This window comes from Synchiropus splendidus, chromosome 18, assembly GCF_027744825.2.
Source record: "Synchiropus splendidus isolate RoL2022-P1 chromosome 18, RoL_Sspl_1.0, whole genome shotgun sequence".
NCBI classification, from domain to species: domain Eukaryota; kingdom Metazoa; phylum Chordata; class Actinopteri; order Syngnathiformes; family Callionymidae; genus Synchiropus; species Synchiropus splendidus.
In genome coordinates this window covers 11,845,121-11,869,891 of record NC_071351.1, presented here as the reverse complement: position 1 = coordinate 11,869,891, position 24,771 = coordinate 11,845,121, and the positions used below count along the sequence as shown (strand labels likewise).

Here is a 24,771-nt window from a genome sequence, read left to right as displayed (position 1 = left end):
TCAAATCCTGGGGTGGGCTGTTAATTTACTCATGGAACGTTTTTTTGACTCAAAATAGAACTATTCCCAGTTAAGTTTATGTGGAAAATCACAAGCAATGAAAGGGTGAATAGCATTTAAAACTGTTTTCATAACAAATTAAAGCCAAAATGTTGTAAAACTGTTATAAAGACAACCTGAATATTACATGCATTACCAGAGAGTATTTGATCTGACAGTAATCCAAGAAAAAATAGGACAATAAAAAGTAGATCCATGCCTTAAACATCATAACAGGTGAGGAAATAAACACTTATTTTGTAATATATGGATAAAATAAGATATATTATTCATGAAAAATAGATGACGGTCTTGCAGTAGAAGTTTTTGGTAATGTGTAGGTAGTGAAGTTAAGTATTCTTTTATTAGGAAGGAAAACATCCCATTTGAGCATCGACCACCTCGGCCAGTTCACACATCAGTGTTTTACCTCAGGGTTACATTGTTTTTATTCATCACCAGAGAGCAGGGTCGGATGTATGTGATCGAGTGGGGTGAATTACATTCATCTGCTGGAGGACAAAGATCATTGGTTAAGTTGTCTCAGCAAGATATTAATATACTAACTACAACAACATTGAAGCCCATTGTCATCAATACAAGATGTTGGAATTTGTTACCCTTTAGAATAGGGAGCATATAGAGTATAACCACAAATAAACGACTTGCCACATGTGTATTAGCAATGTATTAGCCTGTTCTGATTTGCGTCTTATTAAGCCAGACCAAACTTTGCCCTGAAATACTCACTGAAGGTTCACTCTAAACAGCACCATAATTACTGATTATTAACAGTTAATAAGCTAGTAATAATGCCTGTATTTTATATCTCCTGCTCCATAAATCATTTGTCAGGCTACTCTTACCTGTAAAAAGCTCTGAAATGTCATAATATTTTCTGAATATCAGTGTTAATCTTGAAGAGAAAATGGCGCGTGTGGTGCTGTCTCATGCTCGGCACTCCACTCAACCTTTTTTCCTCATCTAGAAGCAAATAATTTGAGCCGAAAGAAATGTAGAAAAGGTCGCTGTGTCGACGGTCTTGTTTTCCAATAACAACAGCGACTCCTTGTCGGCCTGACCAGAGCCCACCGGCCTCGCATTGGATTCTCTCTAACACATTCAAAAGCTCTAAATCACCTTTTTGTTTTACTGTCATCGAAAACTTCCAGAAAAAAAAGATGCACAGGAACAGTGAAATGTGTTAGATGAGCTTGGTGCATTTGTATGCAGCCCGTGTGAGTACCTCCACCACCCAACATTCACAGGACGGCTTCTCATCACATCTCATTGTCAGGCAGAACACTTAAGACGATTGCTTTGCTACTGACCTGAGATGTGTGGGAGGCAGAGATGAAAGGATGCTGAGTGAAACAGGAAAGGGTGGAGCAAACTAGAAAGGATGCGAGCGAGGCGAATGAGTGATGGATGGATGGATAAAAACCTGTCAAGAGGATGTGTTGATGACATCATGGCTAGTCCTCTTCAAACTGCCCTGAGGATTCTAGAGGCTTCTACAATTGCAACGTCTAAGTGAAAAGGTGAGCATGACTACTGTGTCACAGGTGCGGCATGACTGAGAAAGCTTTTCCTAAGGTATGTCATGTGTGTTCCTGTACATGTGAACGACAACGCACTGAGTCAATTGACTTCTTAATGAAGTCACTTCCATTTTGGAGGGGAAAAGAGGTGGATACACTTCATTAACCTCGACGTCACCTACAACACACACACGGACACACACAGGGGAACAGCAAAAGACATTGAGGGCGGAAGTAACTAAAGCACATGCCAGGCGGATGAAGATGGATGGCAACCTTTTCACTGGCTCCTTTATCTCGGCCCACGAGACAAAAACAGCTGCTTTGTCCACGTCCAGCTCTGTTTTTCTTCTGAGTGAAAATGTCTAGACATTTATGGGTATTAATGACGTGCTTGTTTAGTATTCATGTTCGTAAACAAGATCAATTAATTTTCGCACCAGCCAGGAAATTTGGGTTCAGGGCCGGTTCAGGGCCGGTTCCTGGCGTGAATGAAAATGAATCTTGACTGTCAGGCCACGTGCTGGTGCTAGTGTTGAAGTGCTGTCTCAAGATTTTATCTATTTGTCATTGAAATGCATTGTCTGAATATTTAGTTCTCATTGTTATGTAACCAAGCTTGTTCGCAAGTCATAATGTCACCTGAAGACGTACAACCACTATCAAAATTGGATGAAACAGCATTTATCTAAACAAAGTAAGAGTAAAAGAACAAGGGCATTGCAATATTACATTACAGTGTTTCACACTGTGCTTTTTTTGTCTTTTGTTCCTGAAATAAACTACTACTATTACTAGTATTACTTGACATTTACACGTACACGTACCGTCTGTCCTAAATCTACGTATTTGCGGTGGTTCAGGCAACACCTTCCAAACATTTCCAATTTGTCGCTCTGCCATTCCCGCGTCCCTCCATCACTTTATTAGCCGCAATGCTTCAGCTCATGTGCAGCGGACATGAATCAATTTAAAATTCCCCTCATCTGCTGAGTGCTGGTATCTGCCAGCAGCCAAGGACGTTCTCAATTACTGTGCCTTGAGAGGCCCTCAATAATCACTTTGTCAGTTCGAGATTCGTCTGCGATATCAACACAATCTTCAACGTGTTCGCGTTTCCGTGTTTAACCAACCTAGATCATTCACTTCATCCTCAAATGTCTTACTCTGCAGATTAATTTATGAGATTTCTAATTGGCGAAATAAAAAGCTATTTCCTCTAACTGTCGGAGCTTTGGGGACAGTTAATGGATCAATCCTTTTTGCTAAAAGGCTGATCACGCTGTTGTTCCGATCAGGGTGAAGATGATGTGAAGGGAGGCAGAGTTGGGTCGAACTTGGTGATGTCATCCGCGAGCGAAGGCTGCATGACTGTGCGTTTTGCTTTTGGACGCCGTACTTCTTTATTTTCTCTTGACTTCTTGACTTTGTACATTAAGCTTTGAAATGAGCTGGAGTTAATGTTCGGCCATTTTAACATTACACGGTGCTTAAGAAATAGAATTGGCTGATGAATTATGGCATTTGTGACTCAGCCAAGACCGCTGCAGTCTCCTTGACCACAGACGAACTGCTCTGTCTTCAATAGTCAAAACATCAGTGAGTAACCACGTTTGATAATCTGGCCCTGAACACGTCCCAAGGCGTCACACCTTTACAAGTGAGGAGGCAGAATCTCAGGAACGTGCCTGGAGCCTCCATATTTCAGCGAGGTTGAATGGAAGCTAACATTTGTTCCCACCTTTGGCTTTTCAACAGTGGCAGGGGAGAGTTTTATGAGTAGGAGGAGTCACTCCATGTTAACTTGACAGGACGGAAGTGGAATTCATACACTCCTGACGACAGTGATATGATGGAGTGGACTGGAAATTCTTTGTCTCATTCAGATCTTGTATGGTTCTCCCTGTCCTTCAAACTAAACCTGGATGGATAAACATGGACAGAACCTGGTTTCCATGGCAGCTCTGAATGTTTCTCTAAACAGTAGTCACGTGCCTGGAGTTTGGTTTATTATTGAAGGAACATGACATTAAGCCACTGTCCTCACACTTCTTTTTCTCTCTGCCATACTTTGTGAAATAAATGTAGTTGTTGGCAGATGTCATCTTGAAGCTATTGGTTTACAAGACAAGTCTTTATTTTGACATCTGCAATGAGACTTGAAGGTCCTGATGTGGTTTTAGAATCATATCCTCAATGAGCGCCTTCTGAGACTGACCTTCAATTCTTGATCTATGAAGTCACATCTATGAAGTAATCGCTCTCTTTCATGGACAGCACCCTCCCTTTTGCTCCTTTTATCAGAAGATTCAGGAAATGAAAACACCAAATGGTGTGAGCAGGTGGACGGGGATCACACTCTGCAGCTCAAACTTTCACACCCACCGCACCCAGATTCAGTTAATAATAAAGACACACTGAAGAACTTTGGTGAGCGCTTGCTCGCAGGAGTCCTGCGGGTCCACGTAAATTGGGGCAACATGAGGGATGGGATATATGAAGCAAGCAAAGCACCAAAGGGATTCCTTCCCTCCTTTTCTCTCACTCGCCCTCCGGCCCATTTCTCAGCCGTTATTTATTCAAGTGTTGGAGAAAAGGAGGGGACAGTGAAAGGGTTGTATATACTTCACAGCTGGAAGCTGATAGGACGTTTTACAACCCAGTGTCCTGCGTGTGAGAAAAAAACTGTAGTAGGTCCAAGTCCCTTAGAAATCTGCCCCCGCTTTCGATTCTTGTGCCTGATTGAGGCTGACCTGTAGTCCAAACTGCCACATGCTGTTTGAAGCTGCCCATATGGCCTCATTGCATTTCTGCTTTGAATCCCACCATTAATTCAGAAAAAAGAAGTTATTTCAGTTGTGTATTGCTCGATCGTCGAACGACTAAAATATTTTTTTTTCCTTTTTGGGAGTCTTAAATTGTGTTGCCAGCACCTTCACAAACTAAAATATTTTAAGTTAGAAAGCGATTGTTTTCAAATAATTAATTTATAAACTCGGTGGCAAGTTTGGGTGATGACCTTCTTTTGTTACCATTTCTTTGACAGCAGGCAGCAAAGCTACTCAGAGCTCATTGTCTGTCTTGCGCAATACCAGCATTGGCCTTGAGTTTGGAATGCAACATACTGCAATTTAAAAATGTCTTGTCCAGACAGGGAAATCCCTTTCAATTTTCTACAGTGCAGCAGTTGAAGCTCCCCACTCCAGCCAAGTTTATCCACTTAATGGGAGTTAGGATCTTCAGAATTTGACACGTTCCCTTTGATAGCCAAACCTTTACTGTGCCACAGCAGCTTGTACATACCTTAGATCAGGGATCTCTTGTGGCCCTGAGGATGCAGATATGGGGCCTGCTACTGGTGCCCAATTTTAGCCTGGGAGTGGCCTCTAGAGGGCGTTGATGAACTGGTAAACTTCCCCTTGCTTTAAAACATTTACAAAAATACTTTCACCTACCTCAGTCATGGTCCAAGAGTCATGACTTAAGGTGCATAGGGGGAAAAATGCTCTTCTTTAACAATATTAATGGACAAAAATGTGTTGAAATTGAAGAACCAGGTCGCTGATGTTGGTACCAATGAGACTTTGAATGTGTTACGGTGCTGTGAACCTCCACAGTCCAGGCCTGGCTGCTCCCTCTCTGACTTAATCACATTAGCCTAAGTGATATGGGAACGCCAGGCCAAACACACTCTCCCTCCTTCTTCGTGTCTTTCAGCCCAAATAAATGGCCACTCCTCCTGAGTGTTAAGTTGTCTTAAGCTCCATCTTTGGAGAATAGACTGTTTGCTCCCCCTGAAGACCCTGATGTGGAATAATGAGGATCAAGAGGGAAGCTCAGAATACAGAATGAGAGAGAATCGAGAGGGTGGAACCGAAGGCGCGCTGACATTTGGCTCGTACCCACCCTGGGACAATCCCTAACCTATCTCATCAGTGTTTGCTTATTGAGCCTTTACTTCTTCTTCTACTTCTTTTCCTTTCCGAAATGAGATTCTGCTAGTTGTAACTACCCTTAAAAGACACCCTGGCATATTTATCCTCGCACACTTGACAGTGTTATACAAAGTATACGGTGATAGCACTGTCATTGGAGTGTAATGATGGTTTTCCGACACATATGTAGCCGAAAATGTCAGAGGATGTGGCCAACTCAGGAGATATTTTTGTGATGCTTTCATATGCATTTAGTTTGTATTGTGATTCTCCATGTCATTGTCAATTTCAGAGGCATATTTAGAACAAGCTCGATGACAGGCTGGAAGGGAGAGTCCTGTGATTGTTAATGGCGGTTGACATAAACGATGTTTGCAGTTGCCAACGTTCTGATGCATTTTCTGGAACAATTTCTCCGCAGGCCTTGTCAGCGTGAATCTAAATCAGATGGGCCAACAGGAGGATTGACAGTCTAATGTGAGCCCTAGTGTGTGTACATGACAGCAAGACGGGTAAAAGGGGTAGATGTATGACTTCCTGAATGAAGTTCTCATCTTGTTTAAGTCCAAACATTTGCAGCAGTTGGTTGCCGACAGGCTTTTCGCCCACACAAGTTTGTCAATCTTGTTCTCTTTACCTCAGAAATGTTCAGTATACACTCAAGCTTTCACTCATTGTTGACACTTTCAATGCATTTCAAGCCTTTGATTATTACCTGATATAAGATACGTTCATCCACATCTGACATTCATCACCCCCCATCAATCATCCACGTCTTTCCTTTTCAGCAACCCACACTGTTCTTATGCAGCTTACCTTTTAATGATGTTGACCTTTCTTTCTTTCATTGCCTTCGGAAGCTCACAAATATCTCGCTGCAGGTAAGAGCCTTACTTTCATCGACCTGCTTCAATGATGTCAACAAGCTAGACAGTGTTAAATGCATATTATTAGTCGTGAAGGCCTGTGCTGGCCGAAGTGAGTCCCATATTATCGTGGCTCCAAGTCATATGTAGACAATAACAACCTCAGGCAGGTTGTGTGTCTGTTTGTTAGGTAGGATAATGACAATACAAGAGGGGGTGGTGATTGTTGTTGATGATTCCAGGATGCATCATTTCACCAAACAGCTGCTTGTCGAAGATGTCAGCGGAAACTTGATCCTAAATATATGCTGACGGAATTCAGGCTGGTGTCTACTATTTATGTTCTGTCTATTCTGTACGAGACGGAATTTAAATGAAATGTTTGTAGAACTGCGGCAGCACAACACAAGGTTGATTTCGACAACTTGCACGACAGACAGCATCCAAGTCTCATACAGGAAATGAGAACCCATGGGCTTCACGTGTCGTCTGTGTTTCATGCAACACTTCTTCATCACAGATGCCATGTACTTACATGAGCTCAACAGTGCAACAGAGAATAGAGAATACCGAGATACACAGGCTTCCACATTTCAGTCGTGTGTACTCAGCTTTCTTGGCCATGGTTGTGGCTAGGGACCAATGAGTTTCAGTTCATCCTAGCGCACCAAAAGAAAAAGAAATGGATGTCTGAATAGGCTTTGAAGGCTTTCAGGAGACCAAATTAAATCAAGGATGAAGCCAAACTGATTATACAGTCGAGGCTCAAGAACAAAATCCACACCACAAGGCCATTAATGTGTTGTTTGCTTTTCACACACAGCCAGATGAGCTCTGGCCCACATAGAAAAGCTCCGTTGTCGAGCCAGAGATTTTAACGTTGGAGAGTTGCCGATACACTTCTGGAATTTGTCTGGTCAGGGCGTGACCGTTGCTCCCACCTGAACTTGGAAAGAAAAGCATGTCGAGTTTTTGTTTTTGTCGACTTTAGAATATTAAACATTCATTGAAAGGGTTTGTTTATTTCTGTTCCGGTCCGTCGATTAAAAATGACGTTAATAATACAGAAAAAAATGCATTCATCTTGCTGCTCTCTTGCCTCAGAGTCAAAACAAAATAGAAGCTGTTGCGGCGGAAAGAACTAGAGTAGAGAGATGAAAACGGTTCATGTCTGAATAAACCTGCGACTGTTCATATCTCTGTGTGGTATCAATCCTCAAGCAGGCTTTAGACTCACACAAGTCTAACTGGCAAGGATAAGGGTAAGGTGAAGGTCAGAGGTCACCTGCAGTGGGGTTTATGGAGGCTCTGGAGCCTGCAAACGTCTGTGCCCCGCTCTGACTTAAGTTTCCTTAGGGAGCTCATTAACGGCCAAACAAGGCCGAGTCAAAGCAAACAAGCACCTGCAGCAGAAGAATGCAACACAGATCGTAAAAGCCTGCGAACAGAGCTGCAAACCAGACATGAGAATTTCACTTCATGTTGGCTGTCGCTCGGTGAAAGGCTGGGCACCTCACCCTACCCTGACGGGTCAGATACGCTGCTACTGTAGAGTTGTCTGCCCTGACCGTGACATGCTGGTTCGATGGACCTTCTCCACCGCCATCATCTCCAACATGTTTATGTGACGTGGGGGTCCCGTCCAAGTACCCTGAGACTGACACCCGGGGAGTCCCAAAAGGCCAAATCTCGACTAGCCTGAGCAGACAGCATTAGAAGTCTGTGCTTGTCCCTCACCGGGTGTAATTGAAGGAGGCAGAACCATCTCTGAAGTTGTCTCATATGACCCAGTCACACGACTGGGTGCGCTGCCGCCATCAGACCCAACAGTGACATCACACTGTGTGCTTGCACCTTGGACTGTCTCTCACCTTGCAAAGCTGGGTGAGTCGTGACATCATTCTGGAGTCTGACAGCTAACTTTCTCCACCGGTCCGAACAGGGAGTCGTCTGTAATGGGCGCTCTCAGGCGTGAGGCGGGGCCTCGGATTGGCCAATCGCGAAGCCTGTTAGAGGGCATTGCATGTATTCATAGAACTGAAGTTACATACTACGAAGTTACTAGATTTCTTTTCCTATAATAATGGACTTTTTTACAATCTCAACAATGTTGTTTTCTTTTAAAGACGTTGCCAGCAAGACAGCCTCACACGCTGTGACTCCTGGCTGTCCAAAATCCCATTTAAATCGCGAAAACCCTCACCAGTCATTCATAGAATATAAATTGTAAATAAACATAAATTATAAACATACTGAGATTATCATTAAACTCGCAATATTTCACATTTTAAATCATTTTTTAACTGCAAAACTGCAAACGTAAAAATAAATGCGACTAAATTAGATTTCTCAATGGAGTGGATCGTTTTTTCGTTGTAATGACATGATAACTGCTCACCTTTCATCTCTCTATTCATGGCTGGATTTCATTTGAATATGACCATAAATATCTAATGGGAGCCGGCAGAGCTGGAGATATTTTCATCTTCTGTCTGCGTGTTCCATTTGACCGTGTTCTGGACCTTCGTCACAGCGCCTTTGTCAGAGCTGGAGCGCTTGATAGCACATGAAAAGAACATTCTGCCATTTACTTTGTGAGTCTCATCACTCACAGAGCCCATTATCTTCCCTGCACACACTCGTCCACCCTCTCCTTTCACACCCGTACAGGTAGTTTGGATCTTTTCAGAGAGCAACACCAGAGGACAATCTTTTGGCTCCACTGCAATGTGTCAGACCCTTGATCCCACTTCCTCTGCATTTCTGAACCAGAATCCCATTAGCCACTTTTTAATGTGAGGTCAAGATGTTTAGAATGCAATTATCGAAGTTCCTGTTTGTGAATTTTTGCTTTTCATTCCTCTCTAAATGCGGTGCCATTGTGTGATGTGCTATGCTTCCAGTCACTGCCAGACAAAAATCTATCCGCTTTGCACATTTTATGCTAATATTTCCCACAAGACCCTTCTTTCTGATCGACAGCCGACACCCCGAACTGGCTGAAGTGCTTGTTTAATTCACACGGATCAACCTGCAGGGTCAAAAGTAATGAAAGTGAAATGACCGCAGAGAGGAAGAGAGCCATGAAAGGAATGAAATATTTTTTTTGTGTGTGAGTAGTTCGACTGAAACCTCTTGCTTTGACCTTGATGTACGACGCTGGGCTGGTGTTTCCTATGGATGAGTGAAAATATTTCGTAGCCAAGGCTGATTGCTAAGTAGTCCAGTGGGGAGGCATGAGAGCTTGCTGCGGTCCTGAATGCGTGAGAATGTGCTGCAGCATGAGTCAGTAGGAACATGGGTTGGTTTTTTTTTTACTATGTTTGGTTGATCAGATGTTCTTGGCTTCCACTAGTCTATCGTGTTGTGTTCCTCCAGCCAAAGTTTGTTTTGTGAGTCAACGCAGTCATTGAGACAGAAGTATATAGTACTCGTAAACAACAGTAGATTGACTTGTAATGTATATCCATATCAAAGGTCCATGTACAATTTTAAAGAAGGTGTCTCTGCATCTTCTTTACCCTGACTGGGAAACGGCTCATTATTTGTGTCCGTTTTAATTCATGTGTAACACAGGAACCATGACAAGTTCCGTTCACCCTCCTACACCCTTCCATCCTTGAGGTCACAGCCAGCCCTCACTTCATGTCCAGTTATCCGAAAACCTCCCTCCCTGCATTCAAGGCCATCCTGACCTTCCTAATCTGCCTGTCTGCTGACACCAGCCTCATGAGATGATGTGCTCCCCAAACAGTTTCAAGGACCAAACTCTCTCCATCACCATGTCGATGATAAGCAGCGATCCTTCTGTTACTCATCATTGTTCCGAGACAATGTTGCCGTTCCAGGAACAGCTTCGTATTGCTGTGACTCTTGTGATGCATTGTCATTTGGTGACATTCATCTGATGTTGTTGGGTCATGAGAAATGCGGAGGATATCCAAACACCAAAGACTGCCAAAACAGCTGCCAAAAAGAAAAGCCTTTAGAGAATGCTGAGAATTAAGTCAAGTGACACCCTGTCCCACTTTTAGTCTGCATTTTTCCATATTTTATCAGGAAAATAAGTGATGTAGCACTTATTATATGCGTGGTTTCCCCTCTAGCTGACAAGTTATATTGATTTCAAGGTGTCCAGGCTTGGGAAGTTTACATGTCTGCTCTTGCTCACTGGTATATGTGATCTCTTATTTCCAGAAGAGGATGTGACTGTTTATTTCCACGACTGTATGTATGCACAGACTTGTTTATTTCCAGCCCGTCTGCGCTGCCTGAAGTTTACTTTCAAATGTTAGTGTGTAAAATAGATGTGTACATGAAGCAGATGCTCAGTGTCATGCAGCATGATTGTGTTTCTTTTACACCTCCTGAATCATCTGCAAGATAAACTTCCCTTGATTTCAAGAGAGGGTTAAACACTGGTCTTTTACAGTGTCAATTCGGTGGCAAGTGAAACCCAGGGAAGCACTTTGAGAGAAACCATTGAGGTGCTCTGATGTCTTCTATTGGTGACTCTTAGGGGCTTTTCACACTGCGGGTTCTGTCTCGGGTGGCCCGAGTCTAAGCATTTCCAATATGGAGGTGACCCTGAGGCTGACCCCAGGACACACATCCCAGTGCCTGGGTGTGTCCGTCCTATAGTACCATGAGTTGTTGTTGTGAGAGGGAGCTCTTGGCCTCTGTACTTTGACTTCGACCCTCAATACATAATCTCGTGGAAGTACCTTTAGGTTGCAATTGACTGCATGGATTTGTTCGGACTTGCTTACTTGTAACCCGCAGGCCTGCTTATCACGTTTCCATGTTGGTATCACCAACTCACCAGTTTGCTTCTCCTTTGTGGAGTTGTTCTGAGAAGCAGCTCACAAATGGACTGGCATTTCATTCCCCTCTTGCCAGGACCGCAGTTGTTTCTTCCTGACTCCCACCCAATGGTTTATATCTGATGCCATGTGCTTCTGTTTTCAGTGTGTTTAGCGACACATCGGTGGCTTTTTTTATTTATTTATTTTTTACATTTGCGTGTCGATGCGTGGAGTCGCAGAATTTTATTTACGCGTCTCAAGACGCGGGGACGGATCAGTGAGCAATTGCTGCCATCTATCGATTGCAGCTGTACACTACAACCCAGACTCGAATAGTCATTTCCGATTTTCCTCGCCTGAGAAATAAAGACGAGGATGACCATGATGTCATTAAAACCAAACAAGAATAAATTTGTGTCATAGTAATGTTATTGCCGCTTCCTCGCCATTGGTTGAAGAAGTCTACAACAAATGTTGATCTGCGCATGAACTTTACATATTACATGTGAGTGAAACATTTATTGGGAAGTAAATATAAAATATCAAAAATGAATGACGTTTATTCTGTTTAATTGCATATATATATATATATATATATATATATATATATATATATATATAATTTAGTTTGTTCAGTTTTGACTTATTGTCAATTAAACGTTCTATGATTTTTTACTTACTTTGTCGCAGTAAGTGGTAGAATGAGCAGAAACGTCACTGAATTGAATCAAAGCATTTATAAAATGTGTTCTTAGAGATGAGAGATTTGTGTATGTGCATGTGTGTGTCACAGTCACAATGGGCGACTTGGTTCCTCCTTACTTTGAAGATTGGTGTCTATATCTCATGAGCTCTTTAGTTTGACATTAAACGCCTCTGATCCTCAAATGTCATGGTAATTCCAAACGGGTCCACTAGGGGGCACACACGCTCCAACAGCCGTCAAAGTGTCGCCTCCAGCTGATCGACTCTTCCAGCACCATCCACACATCTGGAAGGACCTTACCCTTCATCCTCCTCTCATTCCTTGGTATCAGCTTTCTCATCCCTGCGCCCCATGAAGGAGAGCTCTATTGCTCTCACCTCGAGAAAGAAAACAAATGTGGAACTATAAAAGACATTTCCGTTAATGGTGTTTTTTTTATATGTCGCATCTGTTGTGCGTGAAGATTGACTGGATGCTGGGCTTGACAGGATGAAATGTATTTGGGCAGAAATATTACGAGCACATTAGATTCAGTCTGGTCATTAACAGAGAGAAAGTGGGCATGTGAAAAAGAGGACAGTGCTTCATGCACGTTCATATTTAATTCATCATTCGAGCTGCTGTTGCATCAGCTCCTGTCACTCCCATCGCCGGAGTGAAATCTTTGGCGGCCCATTGCGCTGCTGGGGTTATTGTGTTGCCAAGGGCAGCGCCCCCATCGCAACCCAGTAGGTCATGGGGGGTTAGAATATCTGGGTTATGGTAATATAATCTCCTTTACCCATGATTGCGCCTTCTGTATTTCCGCATGGCTGCGGTGGCAGGATAGTGGTGTGTCTGCAAAATCCACGTGGCCGGAAGCATGTTTAGCTTGCACACAGGGTTGGGGGTATCTAGTGTGTGTGTCCATCTCAGATTAAGAGGCTGACCCAGAATTTTTCAGCCCCCTCCCATGCTTAATGCCCCCAACAACTATCCCTATTTCCTTCTGAGGCCTCATGGGAAAGACATGGGGTGAGGTCTCCATTAGCACTTCTATCCCCTGATTTGTGGCTGCGCTGTTGCACTCAGAGCCAAAAAAAAAGGGCAATTGTGTTGGCGGTGGATTAAGGAAGGGGCGGCTGAAAGGAGTTTGGGGGAGACCGCACGGGGTAAAATGTGTTTCAAGTACCTTCAGTCAAAGTGTATTTTCTAAATTGCACGCTTTCATTGTCACCATGCAGCGTGGCGGGGCTCATTCCATAGATCTTGGGGTCACAACACGCACGAGCAGATGAAACTGATATCAAACCTCACTGAGCCGATTATCAAACGATTAGATTGCTCCGATCCCTGCCGGCACAAATGGAAATGCAATTTTCATTAAACCATATCTAAGTGTCGTCTCCCCCATATTACCATCTGTTTCCCTCCTCTGGTTCCCCATCAAGCCACTGACCCACCCTGAACTGTCCCCATTGCACTCACCCATGCAGCACACACAGACAGCTTCCTTCAGCACTGACCCACTACGGGGGGAGCTTTGTGAGAATCCAGGCCACACCCAGGGAAGAGGACCCAGTTTCTGTCTTGTTTGTCACGTCCAACAGCGCTGGAGGGCTTGTTAGAGCGCCAAGAAACACTATTCTACTGTTAATGGATCTTCACTGACCTTCAGACAATGAGGTGGAGAGGCACGCAATGTAGGTGACACCAACCAGATAGGCTTGAAATAACAGCCGAAAAATACAGTGTTATGGTAAAAACAGATGAGATGAATGTTAAAAAAGGGGAAGCTGTAGTGTCATTAGTATCAACAGTGAGAAATGTCGCTCTCCAGCAGCGTCGGCACAGCTTGCTGTAACTGAGCATTCTCATCTACGTCTGCACCGGGGATGTAACAACCCAACATATGGGGCTTTATGACGGAGCTGTAAGCATCCAAAATGCTTTAATGGAACGCATGGCCCATCAAGTAGGATGGAGGCGGCAGCACGCAAAGAGCCATTTTAACAGCTCAGCATCCTCTGAATCCTCAATGACTCGCCTTGGAAGACGGCGTACAAGGATTTCGCTTCACTGCTGGTCAATAATAAAAAGTCCCAGTTTAGTGTTTGAAAATCATCGGTTTTAATATCCTCAAGTGTGCGCTCCCATTACCACGCAAATGAAGCTGTAATCTATTGTACGGTAAATTGATTTAATTGGTTTTGGGATTTATTTAGCTGTGTACTTTATTCATGAGGCGATTGTGCCCTGTGGCAAGCCCCATTTCTCATTTCAGAAGCTGTTATGGTTCCCTAATTGATAAGATAAACCGGCCCTTTATGAGTTTTCTTGTGTTGCAACACCTTGCAGAGTGGATCGAGTCTTTCCCTTCCAGTTGTAAAACACATCTCAGCCTTGTTAAGCGCCGGCAGAATCAAACACTTCAAATCTGCCCGACTCGAACGGATTATTTATGCCAGAAGCAGAAACATCGCTCCGTGCTTTTAAAATTGAATGTGAACGTAGACTTGCACCAGTTGTTTGAACACCCCCATCGACGCAACGAAGCTTACTGCCGCGGATGAAGCGGGGTGGAAGCATGTAAATCCGTTTAAGGTTGCTGAGGCGAGGGAGGTGGAACCGAGCTGGCAGAAGGGGACGTGGTAGTCCAGAGGTAGATTGGTCTAATTGGCACTTTTGGTCGTCTTGTCACATCCCGTCTTAATTGGCGTGCTGAGAGGTCAGGGCAGAGAGTAAGCTGCCGTCGGTGGCAACTGGCTTGCGGCTGCAGATGGATGGGAAGTGTGTTTGTTTGAGCTGCAGGAAGGATTGACAAGAGAACATGATGTGGAGAAGCAATGCATCAGCTCATCAGCATAAGGCATTAAACATTTAAACTGACCTACAAACACAGACAGTCTCCGCTTCCGTCACACCCATTTCTTCTCTCTGTGCTTTGTGTCCTCTTCCTCAGTGCTCTCGCCTCATGCTCACGAGCGAGTCTCTGCTTGGTAATAAGCCTGGAGACATAAAAACTCGCTCTTATTAAATGTGTTCGATCCAACACAGCCAGTGTTTTAATGTGTTTGGGTGGAAAAATGACAAAGCTAATCCCATGATGGAGCGTTACACATACTTCCTTCAGAAAAGTCGCAAGTAAATATGTCGACAGTTGTATGACACTAATAAGCTGCAAGCATCACAGAAACGGGAACTCTTGACACTGATGTAATGCAGCTGGATATTTTTGGACAGCAGTACAGTAGTCTCACGAATATTGGGCGGATGTAAAAAACATTAAGAAAGCCTATTCTAATGAACCTTTTCCATAGTCTTCCTGGCGTGTCTCACCATCTCTGCCTCAGCGTCCTACTTCACATCACTTAGAAGATGCTGAACCTGTCACTGCAAGCCTTGAAGTAAAGCCACAATTTTACATAGTACGCATGAAAACAGTGCAGAGACATCACACGTGGATGTGAAATGAAGCAGCTGGGATGCAGAGATTAAGGCTGCTTGGCTGAGCCAGTCACAGCCTAGGATACCGAATAGCTTGCTCAGATTGTCACATCTCATCTATTGGCCTGTTGTGTGCTGCCTCATAAGTATACAAAAAAAAAAAAAAGAAATGGCTGTGTGACAGAATCCTGTCATCTGAAAACAAACCACAATATGGTGACACATTTACATACATTTACGAATGTCTGCTATCAGGAGAGTGACTGACTGTGTCATTGAGCAGGCAGAAGCTACCACACAACTCAGACACAGCAACACCATGGCACTCAACTGATGCTTATATTATTCATAAAAAACGTGTTTTGAAACCTATTTACTCAGAAATTATGTTAACGTGAAAACGTCCCTAGTCTCAAGTCTCTTTTTAATAACAAAGAACAGGCACAAACCAGCACTTCCCATTGTTTCTATAAATGTAAACCTTCTGCGCAAACTAGATTCTTAATGTCTGAATTTCTAGAAAATACTCTCTTATACTGTGGAGTTCTCATATGTCAATGATGTGATCTGTCAGAAGGGTGTGTAAACCTTGTCAAGATGCATCATATTCTATCATAAGCTTTTTGATTTAGTGGTGATTAATTTGTATGTATTTCAGTGCCTGACTCATATCAGCTGAAATGAGGCGAAACAAGACTGGAACAATGTTTCAGTTAACTGAAAAACAAGCATCTGAAGATGTATTCCACTCGCAAAAAAGAGTAATTGCGGCGTTACTGTTTCAAATTGAAGTATTTTTCTTAGCAACGTGGGTTCTTGTGTGAAGGATAGTTTTGTTGTTTACAGGATTCTGTCTTTGAGATGCTGAATTTTTAATGTTGCACAGGGCATTTGGAACAACAACAACAACTCCTCTGCAGCTGAAACCAGCTGTCAGGTCTATCGCTGCAAACTGCTCAGCCGGACTATTTCGGGTGACACAAATGTTGCTTGGTGTCCTGTTGCGTCATTGATTCACCAAGAGTCACACAAAAATCAAAAAAACATGGAATACGAGGAGTCACCTCTGGGTGCTTGATAGGAAGTTGTAAATGTCCATATTGAGTTTTGAAGTGTGTTAGTGCTGTGTGAAGACCATTTGTCACATTGGTACTTCTTATCGAAGTGGACCCCATGGTGGCTAATGAGGAGGTCGCCACCTTTTGCTCGATTAAACAGATTTTTAGAATGCTGATTTAATCGGTGGGAGAGGTTCTTCACACATGGTCCACAACGGAAGCTGTTCAGATGATCAGTCCAGATCGAGACACTTGCATCCAATGGGAAGTGAAAGGCTGTGCTCGGACACGTTTTTCATCAGCGATGGGATTGGAAGGTTAGATGGTGATACATGATGATGTCATTACCTGATATCAAGACAGGGAAGTTCATTCACATAAATACTTCTCTCACAGTCACACGTCTGCTTGTAAAACATAACCAAATTTCAAGCTTCAGTGAAAAAAAAAAAAGTTTGCTTGTGATTCCAAAATATCTCAAGAGACACGTCCGAGTGTTTTAGCAGCTGCATTTCACCGAACACCAATGTTTCCCTCACCAGTCCTGACGTCATGATTTAATGCAGAGAGCACTCAGTGAAGATGTGGCAGCTGCAGCTTTTACTCCTGAAGCTCTGTGGTTTGTAGAGGAAACAAATGGAAGTGATGAAGACTGTTTATCGTGATGGACTGCAGATGTCTGCCTGTGGCCCGTGCACTCTGCAGTGGAGAAGCGTTTGGGCAGTTAAAGATGGGAGAGAAATACAACCTGGATAAAGGGGAAATGAGAGTCTCCCCTGGTTCGTCTTTCTTGCTCTCATTCTTCCTCGGTCCATCGGTGGCCAGTAATGGAGGTGATGAAAATTGATTTCCAGGTGAATTATTTTGTGGGTGCCACAGTCCTGGGAGAGCATTAATCTGCTTTTCTTCCCCTTGTTCTCTCTTCCTACACACTATCAGTCTGGCAGAGTGTTTTTATTGACCATTTCCATATTTTAGACTATTTATGTCTCTTTCACCTCAGCCGGTGCTGAACTACCTGTCTATTAGGCCGCTGATGTGCCGATCGATAAGCTGGAGAGTGATGTGAAGAAAGAGCAAAGCTTGATTCTCTGGAGAAAGGAGCGATTTAAAGGGCATGAGCGCCAAAATACTTCTGACTCCCCAAACAACATCAGAAGTACTTGCCCTTCCAACAACAATAAATAATCTTGTTTGTAAATCTTTGCTCTTAGATTTAACCCTTGTGCTGCAACTTCTTTCATGTGAAACAAAAAGCGTTGGATTTATCTGCAGCAGCATCTGCTGTGTTTGTTTCTCAAAGTGTTTGAGGGTCATTTGCTTTGTTAGTTCTTTTCAGAGTCTTAAAGGCTAAAGTCGGCTAATGGAAAAGAGAGAATGTTTTGGTCGATAAGTCAACACTATTGACCAAGGATAGTGGGACTGAGTGACGATAAACTCTGCTGAAGGGAAGAGCGAGCTTACTGTTGCTTGAGTTCTACAGCCCTTATGACTTTTGGAGTCATCACCCGACCGAGCCGTAAACCAAAGCCATACGTGAGGATTTGTGTCGATGAAAAGCAGAGCAATTGTCGTGTCGCTGGGAACTGTTAGCACTCTGAAGATGGTGGTGCTGCATGCCATTTGGGGAAGTTGTAAAACATCAAACTGGATTATCATTGATTTAATTTTTTTAAAAAGATGGCAATTTTTTATTGCTGCAGTGCACTATGGGACCGGTGTTCGAGGAGTGGCTCTAGTCATTAAAAATACATGTAAGAATATAATCCAACTGGATTAAATGGAGTTTGATGGCATCAATGTTTTATTTAAATGCCGACATGTCACTTGTCACTGAAGGAAAAGTAAAATCAAAGGTACAAATACCACCATTTGAAAAAGGGTGGTGTGATCTTTTTGTCATGTGAAACTACAGAAGTATTTTTTCATGAAATTTATTCAAATGAGCAAATAGGTATTGACTCAGAAATGGCTGCCATTGTATCCTTGGGGAGTTCATTGTTGTAAAGTTAGTTTACACTGTTGCATTAGGGGAATCGGTGGGGAGAACTTTTTATCCATGTGAAACAATCTTCTGCCGATATATAACTTCGTGCTTAACTGATATGATGGAATTCATCTGGATGTGTTTGTTATTAATGATCTTGCTTGTCCTGTTTCTAGGCCATTGTTCGCAAACATACACACATACATTATATGTTGAAAAGGTCCTGCCTCATTTGGAATATACTCACCGTGGGGTTCCTCCACAGATATTATTTCAACCTGGAGAAGCAGACTAGCCTGACAACAACTCCTGAACCTGCCAGTGCAGAACATGAGTCTTGTCAACATACACATAGCTCTCCTCAGCAGACAGCTGGGTCTGCAAGGTTACGCTGCTCAATTTCTCTCCGCCCCCATCCCCGAGGGTACTTCTTTTTTGGCAGCAGCTTCTCCCATCTCTCCCATCAGCGATTACCCCTCTTGCTGCTTCACCCTCATTTTCACCCTTTCTGCCTTTCACTGTCATTCCTGTTTTCTTCTCCGCTGTTGTTCATTCACCCCTTTCAGCCTCCGCTCTTGTGTTTTTTAAACCTGAATCCTTTCAAAATCATTGCTTAAAAATGTCTCTTTAAACAGTCCGTCGATCAGCTCCCACTCCCCTCTCACCTTTTGCACCTCTCCACCGATTTCCGTCCAAACCTGGCCCTGATTCCCACTCCTTCTCCCGAGAGCTGCGACTGGCTGCAAAGGCGAGAGTTGAGTTAAACTGACTGACGGGTGTGAGGGTTCAGTCTACTGTGCTTGTGTGTGTGGTTTCACCTTCAGCCCACGCATTTTCTCCTGTTATTAAGGCAGATTTCATTAGCAGAAAGTGGGTGCCATAGATCTTAATGGAAGTTGCCCACAGGTCTAATAGGTAACAGACCCACACGCCCCTCACACACACACACATACACCCTGACGCACACCTCCCTCAAGGCAGCCTCAGCAGCTAGAAAATCATTTATCACACAATAATGGCTCCGATGATCTTTCTCTCCCCTTCTCCCCATCGCTCCACTTAAGGGGTTTGCCCCAGATTCTCAATCACAGGCTTCTCTGCCCGCAAGCAAACACATATGTACATTGTAAAGGGCACATATTGAAGTCTTTAAGCTCGCTGAGTTGAAAATTAGTCAAGGAAATTCATTTGTGCTACTTGTATGCAGCTCAGAAAACAAAGTTGGACCCTGGTTGTGAGTCAAAATGATTGAAAATATCACGTATAAGTGCCATGAGTGTGTCTTAGAAGACTGACTGAGCTGGAGCTGTGACCAAAAAGAACTGATCTGGTTCCAAATAAGGATTGGTGGATCAATAATTAAACTTTTCTAACACGGCGGCCGACTAAGTAAACAACTTGTAGTCTCCGATTGTGATTCCTGGAACCTTCGCAAGGTTCCCAAGAACTATTGATCCACTCCAACCTGCCTTCTGGCAAGAAAGCGAATTTTGCAAAGGTCACTGTCTCAATGTTTTCCTCAGTGCGGGGTGGAAGTACAGCGTGTGTGGTGTGTTGGTCTTTCCAAATATCAGAAGACTGCTTTGTATGTCACCAATAGCTCTGTGTCCAGAATGATGGTGTGAAGTCTAAGGATGTATTGTTAAGTACTACTGAATGGAATAAAGTGGAATCTTGCATTGGAAATCTGTTTACCCAAGGGGTAAATGTTTGGTGAGCTTCAACTGTTGCACTGCATTATGGGGTAGTATGATTTGCAGGGCTTTCAAGCCCATGTTATGCGTTCCAAACATTCTAAAATGCATTCACAAGCCTTGCACAATGATACAGTCCACTTCAGGCCCACGGGCCTTAAGTTTGACATGACGTTGCCAGTCGGTTTTTCATTCTCACTCTGAGAAAAGTTCCATTTAAAATTTAAAAAAGATTCAATAATCGCAGAGATCAGAGACAGAAAAACAAATTCCAGGATTACCTCTGAGCTTATCTCTTATCAATTTGGTGATGTCGGTGTGAGGCGTAATGCACTGGCACCAATGTGAAGTTCTCACTTTCCTAATCCCCAAAACTGTTTCTGGAGTGACATTTTCAGGCTAACTATATGCAAGGCTCGGATAATTCTGCTGAACACCATCATGCAATTATGAACCCGTTCAGTGCGTCAATGTCTGCACCGTTTCCACGTTTTTTCCTCTTTAAAAATGAATAGAGCTGAAGTTTACAGAAGCTGTCTTTATTTGTTCATTTTCTGAGAGGTCCTTAAATCATTTATGCATTCATCATCTCCGACCGAGTGCCCACTGGATGGTGCGACTGGAGCCACTCTCTGCTGGCTGGTGCCAGTCTTTTTTTATTGTTGCTATTTCTAAACCTAATTGTCCGATCTCTTATGTGATTCCCAACCACCATCACTGGCTCCTCCATGGCCAACTTGATTTTAGGTTGTTGAAACAGCTACATTACCACCAAAAAAATGGCTTGTACACATCGACTGCTTTAGACAAACTGTCATAAAATAAAAATATACGTTCCACAATGAGTTAAATAGTCCATTAAATACGTCTAAATGTTGATATTCAATGGTGCCATTTGTATCTCTCCTTCTTCTTGGCTTGTGGGTTGGTATAAGCATTCATTTCCTCATTTATTTCCATAATATGTTGTATTGTGGCAAAGGCAAAGGCAGGTGGCGAGACAGGAATCTTGTTACAACTTTATTTTCACATGGAGAAAACCACTCCCCTCCCCTCACAGTGAATATATGTTCATCAACGCCCTCAACCCGTAAACCATCTGGGTGAGAGAACACACCCCTTAATGCCTGCCACGGCATATATTTATTTTAAAAACGTTTTCATATCGTTTCCTTTTGTTGTTGTTTACCAGTGAAAATGTGTTAGAAAGCACCATGTGTCTCCTTTTTTTTCAAATCTTGTTTTTCTCCAATTCCATTCACTTTTTTTCAAAGCTTGGCGTCAGTCTGTTTTTCAACAACTGATCTTTGAAACATTTTCTTTAAATACATTACCATATTTCAAGTAGCATTAGCTTAGAAGCCCTTCATTTTTGGAATGCAATGTTGTGTCCATGGAAGACGAAATGTTGTCCACTGTTTTAAAGTTGTATGGCAGTAAACGTTTAAAAAGATGAGCTACCGTAATTCTGCAGTTAATATTTTGCATCTCACACGCTCGACCTTGCTGTAACTGAGTATTTTGAGGGTTAGTTTTCTCAGACAGCTTGATTTCTCATGTCATAGTTCATGGTCTAAACGCGGAATAAACCCGTCCAGGAAGTCCCGCAGGTTTTGCCTGATCAACTCCTGTGACCCTGAAGTCAAAGAAAGTCAAATAAAACTAATGCGTAGATATCTGAGGTGGATAGAAAGTGAAACCAGCCTGATGTAAGGTCACTCTTGTGTTTAGAATCATATTAAATTAAAACGAGTCGTGATGTTTACTGACTATAAAACGCGCCTCATGACCTCATCTGACAGAATCGTCGATGGGTGTTTTTAGCATCTCAGGACACCTGATCAGGCGAGCCATTTAGCGCCTGGCTCATTTGTTGCTGCGGTGAGGTGAGACACATGATATGGTATGGGGTCCCTCAGGAGTCACCAGGCTCCGTAAGGGCTCGTAGGGTCAGGTGGTGAAGATCTGGATTCGATCAAAAGGTGGGAGAAAGGGGGAGGCTGAGGGGAAACTTGAGAAGAGGATGGGGAATAAGAAGGGGGGGGTGAAGGAGTGGGAGGTAAAGAAGCATAGATTTGCCAGCATCTCTGGATGTAAGTTGATGTTTCCTTCCAGCGCGGCTATGGCGGAGCAGCAATTGCCAGTCTGTTATCATTCAGGAAATGTAGTGGCACGCAGAGGAATGAAAGCGAGAGCCTCAACTGACAGAATGCAAATGGATTGCAGGTGTGGGAATGGAAATGAAATGAATGGCAGATGAGGTGTTCTGCGTGCCTGATAGGAATACAGTGACAGAAGTGACCCAAATTGTCTAAAGCACTCCTGCAAATTGCTGCGAGTAGAGCCTCCACCCCCTCCTCCCTCCCACTGTATCGGCCCCTTCTTTTCTGTTTTCTCACCGTGAATCTTTTGCCTCTCGTCTTCCATCCCTCACCTTCTCCTCCCAGCTTGTCGTCACCGCGATGGTGTTTGAAATGGAATCTCACAAATCACCATTTTTCAAACCGCGCCTGGTGTGTTCTCCATACGAGATGTTGCCGTAGCAACCGACCAATAATTCATCCCCCTGCTGTCTCGCGCAGATGATGTTGCATGAATTTGGCATGACTTTTGAGACCTGCGACAATCCCTCTACCTGGCCTAATGTAATTTTGGCCGACTGCAAAGGGGATTAGTAGCTTGTTTTCTCATAGGAAACATAATGCCTGTTTGTCATCGTCCCATTTATGTCCTCGGGATGAGTCCGGTTTTGTGGACTCTGACCATAATTCTCCTCTCAAGGATAAGGCCTGTCTATGACTGACTGTGTCTGGACCTTGCTTTCTGGCAGATTAATATACACTCAAGGATGCTGCAGTTTCTGCCACCAGCTTCTAAATGTCTTATTCAGTCCACCGCTATGATTTTCCCTGTCATTGTTCCTCTTCATTTACCTCATTTATCAGTTTGTTACACAGATGAATAATGGATGAGGAGGCTTGTTGCCTCGGCGACACGCCAAGCTCATCATTGTCATGCTTTTTGCACGCAAAAAGTAGATGCACTGACCTCCCGTCTGCCTCCCCTGGACTCCGCCCCTGTCACTTTCTGGAAGACAGGCGACGTGATACATCGGTACAATTCGCTCCCGTTGTGATTGAGTCACAGCTGTTGGGCTCGAGCTGAAGAGGGCAGGCCACAGGTGAAGGTCATGCCGACAGCCATTTGTGTGTTCTAAATTGGCTATAAACAAACTTGGAAAAATGCTCCTTTACATGCATTTTGGAAATGGAAGTTATGGACTGCCATTATATGGGTGTCAAACAAGAAATCAATCATGGTGTCAACCACACAAGCATCCCTCCAGTTCTCAAGGGCGGATAGACATGTCGTCGTTCCAGTGGATTGAATTCAAAGATGGCGGTTGAAGATTCCTGAGGAAATGAAAAATCAAGTTGGAAATCGTTGTGTAGCCTGAGGGAACGGTATAGAAGCACTATTATAGATGGCCTGAGGGGCAACGTTCACGCTTTCATCTGTAATATATTTCATTGTCAGACACTGTAGAGCTGTTCTGCAATGATATATACAAGTGCAGGTGTCGTGATCATTCACAAATGAAAGCATAGTGTTGCTGGATTCTGAAGAAATAGTTCTAAACAGGTGTTCTGTGCGGACTTGGGAAGTCGCCCTATTAAGAAATAATAATTTTAAGTGAAAGTAATGGTTGCTTATGATGAATCAATAAAGCTTGTCAACAATACATTCAAAATGGCAGCAGCTCCAAACTCGGGTCCATCAGCCGCCACTGAAGAGTCTTGGTTGGACTTTGACCACTGTAACAAAACCAGGTTGCATCAAGTCACTCGCACAACTGCTTCAAAGGTTGAAGATTTGTGAGACACTCGGCGAAGACTAGTCTTGTATTTTACTTGATTACTTGTTTTTGATGTCGCTTTGTAATGCATCAAATTACTCGAGTTCAGTTTTATAAAGAAACTCTCTTATTTGATAGTTTAATTCTGTACTTGGAAGTTTTCCACCAGTCATGTGTTTGAGAGTCATCCCTAAATCTGCATCACATGACACCGTATTTGGAGAATAAGAGAATCAGAGAGAGAAAACTTCCAGATTTAAGTTGGCACCTTTGAAAAATAGTGCTTGTAAAACACTAGAGTCTATTCCGGATGTGTAGTTTCCTCACCTTTCTGGACTTTTTTTGTGGAGACCCTCTTAATAATTTGACAAAACACATGTAAAACTGAACCACAAAGAACTATAAGTTCTAACATACATGAATCAACTCGCTTAAAAGAGGAACTTCGATACACATTCCAAGTCCGAACTGTAATTTTATCTGCAGACTGAATGAGTTGTTTATCTCCCTGAATTGTACTTTTGCTCTCAGCTGTGACTAATAATCCAAATTCATCAGCAAAGAAAAGAGGCCGACAGACAAACCGAAAGCGAGACTGAAGGGTTGGAAACAACAAAAGGCGGATGTGGGGTATTTTGGAAGAACAATAATGGGGTGAGGAGTCAACCAGGAGTTCAGGAAGGTCATTGTTGTTTTAAGAGGTTGTAAGAGAAACACAGTCCTAGTATGTATAAAGGAAGCGATTTCAGTATGAAAATGTATCAGCAACTCTGAAGGTAAACAGATGAAAAGAATCAAAGGAAGATTTTCGCAGCACTAGCTACATCAACTACTTCAGGTCTGAGTGTAAAGGGGTCA

General features: G+C 43.2%; 1 protein-coding gene across 3 annotated transcripts in view; it reads left to right on the top strand.

The window, feature by feature from the left end:
- Positions 1-24,771, top strand: part of agrn (agrin) — a 194,681-nt gene that overhangs the window by 36,037 nt on the left and 133,873 nt on the right. For 2 of the 3 annotated variants that reach the window (XM_053849443.1, XM_053849444.1), the window contains exon 4: positions 6,376-6,396. The exons of the other annotated variant lie outside the window; for it this stretch is intronic. In XM_053849443.1, the coding sequence (XP_053705418.1) occupies positions 6,376-6,396 (21 nt within the window). The remainder of the gene's footprint in view (positions 1-6,375; positions 6,397-24,771) is intronic. 3 annotated transcript variants of the gene reach the window in all.